Source organism: Volvox carteri (genome assembly GCF_000143455.1).
Source record: "Volvox carteri f. nagariensis unplaced genomic scaffold VOLCAscaffold_95, whole genome shotgun sequence".
In the NCBI taxonomy this organism is placed as follows: Eukaryota; Viridiplantae; Chlorophyta; class Chlorophyceae; order Chlamydomonadales; family Volvocaceae; genus Volvox; species Volvox carteri.
Window position 1 is genome coordinate 3990 of NW_003307638.1, and position 7497 is coordinate 11486.

The window sequence follows — 7497 nt, forward strand, 5'->3', positions numbered from 1 at the left end:
GTACATGTCATCCTTGCCAAGTTCCATCTAATGCTGCAAAGCAACGTGGATAGCTTAGCCCTACCCTAGCACGTTCCGCCCCCACCAGGCAAGTGTCGGACCAGCACAGCATGCACCGTCACTCTTCTTGTAAATGCGGTTAATATGATAACCTGGCTACCTTACGGCTTGTGATGAACCTAGCAGCATGCATGTCCATCCAATGTGATAGTCTTTGAAACATCCTCACGTATGCGTGCCCCCAGGCCATGGTGGGTTGTGCTCCGCGCCACGACTGCTATACCTGGATCAACCCTGGCGTGGCGGATGACAAACCGGACATGCCTGTCGTGTTCCAAGAGCTAGGTGGGTCTCAGCTAGTAAGGCTTTTGCCGTCCCGAGATGATGAAAAGCTCCAGTTCCGGTTCGTTACGCCATCGTTAGGTCATTTCGTGCCGTTATGGGAGCATGCAAGCATGCATCTAACCCTATGTAGACATCTAGCCGTCGTGCATGCCCTGGAGGTTAGATTTGTCTTGCAGGCCGCGTCTGTTTTCAACCAGTGACGACGTTTTACGCATGATGCTTGATGCTTGATGCGCCCATCATGTTTTGGCTTGCTTTGCTGCTGGTACTGCTGCTGCTGCTTACTATTTAGGTCACAACATCGGCTTAGCGCATTCTTCCCGAGTAGTTTGCGATAACCGCGGCAACTGTGCAAGGGACGAGTACGGGGATCCCGTCGATCCCATGGGCGCCACCTGGCCCAACGATCCGCAGAAGCATGTTGTGTGCACCAACGCAGCGCAGGTGCGTGGGTGACGGACAACGCAAAGGCACCGAAGCCGCTATCCAATTTTCTTTGGTTCGCTCGCAGCACACGCGCACGCACGCGCAGGGATAATTCCTGCGTGCATCCCAGATTAGATCCTCCTCCAGCAGAACAGAGATAACCATCAGCATCAACCTGACACGCACTCTACCAAGGGACAGCTAAAATCATGACCTTTTCTCGTATGCTGGACGCTGCTGACATACCTGTTTGGTTCATCTGATGTATGTATGTATGCAGTCATACAAAGCTGGTTGGTCTTCACCTACCCAAGGTGGCCATCTCAGCTTGACCAAAGATCTCACACCAGGTGTCCCCCGGGTATTTACACTGCCCGCCATGGCGCTTAACAAGGCCAATATGTTGCGTATCATCACAGATCGTAAAAACCCCAGTGTGAATAATGCCACCACAGAACTGCAACAGCGAGCTCTATTTGTTTCATACAGGTGCGTGGGTTGATTTTTTCATTCGGAGCAGCACGCATATGCGTGGTGCAGGAGTGACCCTTTGAGGGACAGTCGATAGATGTACTACATCTAATAATTACAGGGCTCCTCTGTGTGCACCGGGTAATAACAAGCATGCAAGGACCAGGACCAGGAACCCCGCTGGACGAAACCCTCTTATGGCTTGCTTGACCTCCCTGCTGCCCCTGCCTGCGGTGACTTCCAACCCTGCCGGTGGCCAAATGGATGGCCGAAGAAACGAAATACGCATTTACCGCGCAATTTCTGCTGTGGCGTGGTACAAAAGACGTGACAATGAAGACCGCACTCCTGTATGCCCCCTTTCGAACTAACGAAGAATAGGATCGTAGCTGTTGCACTCCGTCCACGTTACGTCCATGTAACACCAACTCATGTCCCGCTGACTATTAGGGTGCGACAGGATGCCAATGGTGCTTACGATTCAGGCCTACATGACACCTGGGACAACTGCGTGTGGTAAGCAGGGGCATAAGCGTGAGGGTGGCATCTGGCCTCCCTACTAAACAACAAGATAGAAATTACCTTTTTGCATTAGTATTAATTGCACGTACAGGAAAACCGAGCTGCTGTTGCAAGATGATTCACATGGCGTGTTAATCCTGCTGTGACACGACATACATGATAAGCAAGGCCCGAAATGCAAACAAATAATCTACCGTAGTAGCTTCTCGGTGGAAGCCTAAATCCAAGGGCACCTCGTTCACGAATAAGGCAGGCTACTGCTTTCGCGGCTACCGCATGTGATCCTCGCCGTACTAGCTGTACATAGTACGGCACACATACCGTCTATAATAAATATGCGCGAAGGCGCGCCGCCAGCATCTTAAAGCGCCTTTCAGCGGCCAGCCACAGCACTCCCTTGTTCTGGTTCTGTGGTCACATTGTCCCGCCCCCCGCAGGGTCCACGAGTACAACGAGACAGCAAACGGCATCCCTGCTAACCTGGACACGCCACCGATTGTCCTCGCAATGTTAACTGATAACAAGCCCCCGCCAGAAATTCGCACTTGGGGAGTGCTGAACGGCTCCTTCACTCAGCTCCTGCCCGATCTCGGTGGCGTCAGCATCCAGCTCAAAAGCAAGACGCCTCAGGCAGCCACTGTCTCTGTGTGCTGGTTCCTGAGCATTGTCGAGTCTAGCGGAGACCAATCGATGTGCTCAGATGGGCTAGACAATGACTGGTGAGCATTCATGGGTTGCCCAAGAGGCACGCAAAGTAACTCAGGAATGAATGCTGGCATTATTTATTCGCAATTCCTGTCTGATGAACGTTTTTAAGTGACGGAGTCCCGTACGTTTAGGGGGTAACCGCACGCTTTTGCTTGGGGTGGGCCAACTCTGCAAGGACGTTAGACCAAGAAGCAAGGTTGGTTGTGTGCTGTCCAGGGCTTGTATAGCTCAACCTGCTGCCGCATTTCCCTGCTGCCTGTGCCTGCCATGATCCACTAATATGCAGCGATGGCCTGGTCGATGCAGAGGACCCCGACTGCAAAGCCATCTTGCAGCCACCGCCAAAAAAGCCATCACGTCCACCGAACTCGCCGCCACCGGTGGGGCGATCACCACCGTTTACATCACCACCATCACCACCACCACCACCACCACCTCGCTTAAAGCGGCGCTTACCACCACCACCACCACAGAGCCACTCCCCTCCGCCTCCACCACCCGTTAACTCCCCGCCACCACTACGGCGTGCGACAGCAGTGCGCCGCAAGCCTCCAACCCTCCGGCGTGTGCGTAGTGACTAAGGTAGTCCTAAGGCCGCACCTGGTACTACTCACAGGCCACGGACGTTGCTGCTAATCGGCTGGCCTGCAATCTGAGCATGTAGACATGCTGCCTGTACCTCTGCTGTCGGTTTCAATGTATATGTATAGGTGTGATCCATCGGCGAGCAGTTTCATACGCCACACCTACTCTTTGACCGCGGCCACCATCCTAACTACTAGCTAGCTTGCAATGGCCACCGGGCAAGCAACGTGCGCTTTATCGACATGCGGTCACCGCCACGCACTCTCCGCTCTTCGTGTGCGTCCTGATCTTCGTTCAGATGAGAAATAATGTTGTGGCATCTTTGTTGTGAGTTGTGATTAATAGTGTCACAATTTGATTTGATAGATGCAATCAACAGCGTGACGATAGAACGAGCGAGGGTCCTAAAATGCAGGTCCTAAAATACAGGTTTTAATAAGTAGATATGTATAAGTAAATATGTACATGCGTACGTCCATTGCTTGTCCATGCACGCGCAGCAGCAGCAGCAGATCTTCTAGAAGAGAAAGAGGCTAACGCACGGAAAAGGGACAAATCCATAGAGCGAGGGTGGGGGGTTACTATATCGGATACCCTGGTGTAAAATATGTAAACCTGATATGCCATGGGCACAGCAGCAGCTGACAGATGCCAAGTAAGTGAACCTGCAGGTTCACTTAGGGCTGGGTTCACTGCAGGCCGGGACCGCGCGCCCGGCTGCACATGGATGCATGCATATGTGTGTGTGTGTGTGTGTGTTACATGGTTGGGGGGTGCGTGACCCCATACCTGTAAGACTACCCATACGAGCCGAAGGCCCAAGGGCAATACTACAACGCCTAAAAGCCACGGAGAAAAGGAAAAACACCGCACATCAGCCCAGACTAGCGTCCAAAGGGGGTAATTGAGTTTCAGTGAGCCCACATACGTTCCAACATCCTCGCCAGACGTGCGGGTTCCCATTGCATGGCCTCCAACATGCTCTGTTGATGATTGAATCCCTCTTCAGCACGAATATCATTATAGGCTGGGCATTCCAATAACTATGATTGTTGGTGCATTAGAAATTACAAATAATATTACAATTAAACTAATTAGAATTCTAATGAGAAAGTTAGAAGACCCCTTGAGAACAGATTAGAACGTTATAATGTCGTACACCCATTAGAATGGCTATTCAGGCCGCCTCCGCAGCCTGCAACGGCATATTTTTCTAGGAAAAATGGCTGATGCTGATGCTGGGCCATCAAAACCACCAGTTTTGAAGACTCCTAAAGCAACATACACTTATGGCAACAAGGAGCTAGACGCTCCAGCCTACGCGGAAGCCCTGAAGAGTGCAAAAGCAAGAGGCAGTGCTTCCTGGTGGTCGTTTTTCACCGTGATCTTGACAGAAAGAGTCGTGAAGCTGAAGTGCACCATTTGCGGCGAGGTGCTGGGTGCCAAAAATCCGTCTGCAACAGCTCCCAACCATCTTAAGAAGCACAACAAGGCAGCAGACAAGGCGCAGGAGGGCAGTGAGGCGGAGGGCGCCACACCTGCAGTGCCGTCCGGCGCGAAAAGGTCTCGCTCATATGACGGCACGCCCACTCCGTCCATGCGCCCACTCTGTTTCATGCCATCTGCCAACCAGATATACGTCTTCCTGAAGAATCTGGCCTTGTTCTTCTACACCACAAACATCGCCCTTCACCTTATCGAGAACCCCTACCTTGTTCAGGCCTGCACTGCCCTGGGGGTCACACTGCTCTGCCGCTGGAAATTAGTAACCACTATGCTTGACGAGGCGCACGCGGAAACAGTCTCTGAGGTTGCGAAAGAGTGTGCGGCTGGGGAGGGGCTTGCGTGCATTGCCAGTGACGGTTGGCGGAGCCGCGTTGCGTTGGGTGGTACCCCACTTATCAACATCATGTCACTGTATATCGAGCGCGCGATCTTCCGCAAGGCTGTCACCGCCGCCGGTGTCTGCAAGGACGCAGAGTGGATTGCCAAACTCCATATTGCCTTAGTGGAGGACCCCGAGCAATTTGCATGAGTTGATGAGGATTTTTCTAGAAGTTTTGGGGCGACAGGTTTGGCATGTCCGGACTGTGTGTTGGGTGTTGCTTTGCAGACAATTAGGACTGGACTCTTGGACTCTTGGTTCAGGTACCAAAGATGTTGGGAAGGCGTACGCAGAGACAGTTTAAGACAGTCTAAGACAGTTTAAAGGCGAAATTAGTGACCCAGAGGTCACTTCGACCGGGGGTTTGGCTGAGAAGTCCTGCTTACGGGTGTCGTAGCCCCGTAAAAACCGTTAAAAACACCTGGGTTAGCATCTGCCGTAACCATGGTGAAACTCCGAAGTGAAAAGTCCCCCTCCCTGAGAAGTTACCCCAGGTCTTCTAATATTATTTCTAACGTTCTAATTAGAAATAATATTATAATTAGTAGAGAACGCCTGAAATTCTAATAAAATCAACAACCCTACCAATAACACGTGTTTTTCATCTCTGTCTGAGGCCGGGCCGTGAGTCACGTGGAGCGCCTAGGGCTATGGCTGCTGCAGCAAACGCCCATCCTGAGCTTGAGGGACACGCTCCCCCATGCAGGTAAAATAAGTGTGACCTTCCTGCATGGCAGCGATGATCCCACATGCCCGGTTGAACACGCATATCAGCGGCTATTTGTGCCATACCCCCGCACACTAGACTTCGTGGTGCTCGAGGGGGCAGACCACAACAACGTACCCATCCACCCACAGTTCGCCGTGTCACTTCGATCAGCAGTGGATGCACTCTTGCTCGGCAAACGCCCCAGGCTTCTGAAACAAAAGGTCAGCCACACCTTGTTCCAGCTTGCGCGCACCAACACGGAGGTGCTCCGTGCATTTGCGACACATTCCCTTACCGTGTCACCATCTACTTGACCCGGATATAAGGACAGCCCTGAGCAGCCCCACACACACAGAGCGACCTGTTCACGGCTTCTCCGTTGAACTGCGCAAACACTCGCTTCTTGCCGTCGTACAGGCGCAGCCGTGGACACTTTGGTTTAACCTGCCGTTTAACTATGAAGGCCTGCTACCCTGCACCCCTAACTCGCGGCACATCCTTCCGCTGTGTCCTCATTGCTCCTAAACAGTCGCTCCTGATCACACGCAAGGCATTGCCACCAGATGCCGCGCCTGCTGTGCTGGAGACGCGCAACAAGCTCACCTCGTCTGGGATTCCTGAAGCGCAAGCTGACGCCATCCTAGCCAACTTCATCCCATCTAACTCCAGCGTTGCAACTAAAGACGACATCAAGGAGCTGCGGTTTTACCTTTTTCTCCTGTTGGGGGGTGGTGGTGCTCCTGAGCGTAACTCCCGAGAGCCCGCTCAGGACACTGGTTGCTGCTCTCTGGAAGGTGGTTAAACCCTAAGGGACGCAGCCGGGTGGACTTGCATCGTCGGGGGCGCTACGTGGAGAGGGGTTGTGAATCGAAACTGCAGCCCGCGTTTGGCTACAAGCTGGGGATGATGAAGACATGGAGGAGGGTGGCGACTCTTCAACCTGCTGCCACATCACGGCGCGTCGTAAGTCCGGAAATAGCCAGTGACATGACCCAGCTATATTTCATAGTCTGTAGATCACCAGGAAACCTACCAGAAAACGTCGACCATACCGTGTTGAGGCCACGCCTTTTGGGAACTGGCCGCTACTTACAATTCCCCGAGACCATTTGTTTCGAGAGGCGCAAGCGTTGAGCAAGAAATAATACTTCATATCGCTTGATATTCTTCTGGATCAGTTTTGGAATGGGTAAATACCGAGCTCAGCATCCGACTGCATGTCCCAAGGCCGCCGCTGCCCGCGCGTTCAATCCAGGGTGGTGACTAGGCGTGCTGCTGCCAGATACACAGACACAGGAGCCAGTCTAGCGGAGAGCCGCCAAGGCACACGATGAGGCAAACGATAGCGGGGGGGGGTTCAGACCCCCTGCAAACATGAGGCGCCAGCTCGCACCAAGTCCACTTGCAGTCCACTTGCAGTCCACACATGGCACAGCACCCCATGCCGCAGTATCCCCGTGCAAACTGTCCAGGAGCACAAACAGCAAGCAGTGTGGCACCAGAGGCGCGAGCAACAGAGGAGCCCAGGGGCTGCAATATTTTCCATGGTTCCATGGCGCACCCATGGAACATGTAAAAAACAAAGCTTGTTCGCTCAGTGCGGTAGGGTGAATCCGTGGCTTGCACGTGTGCCAGCCAGCCTGAACCACGTGGCTGGCTGTCCGGACAGCTTCTGCTGCACCGACCCATCGATGCTATGTTTCCCGGAAGGCCACGCTGTTTGCTGTCTGTGCTTGCGCCTCTGGCGCCATGCCAGCTTTGTTTTTTACATGTTCCATGGGTGCACCATGGAACCATGGAAAATATTGCAGCCCCTGGGCTCCTCTTGCTGTCTGTGCTTGCCGCC

General features: G+C 53.1%; 1 protein-coding gene across 1 annotated transcript in view; it reads left to right on the forward strand.

Annotated features, from left to right (window-relative positions):
• VOLCADRAFT_99754 (uncharacterized protein) overlaps window positions 1-3578 on the forward strand; it is a gene marked incomplete at both ends in the record, with an annotated part of 5873 nt that extends 2295 nt beyond the window's left edge. The window contains 6 exons of the mRNA XM_002958443.1: window positions 246-345; window positions 638-789; window positions 1052-1260; window positions 2202-2483; window positions 2759-2852; window positions 3558-3578. Of these exons, the coding sequence (XP_002958489.1) occupies window positions 246-345; window positions 638-789; window positions 1052-1260; window positions 2202-2483; window positions 2759-2852; window positions 3558-3578 (858 nt within the window). The remainder of the gene's footprint in view (window positions 1-245; window positions 346-637; window positions 790-1051; window positions 1261-2201; window positions 2484-2758; window positions 2853-3557) is intronic.
• Between the last annotated feature and the right edge of the window lie 3919 nt (window positions 3579-7497).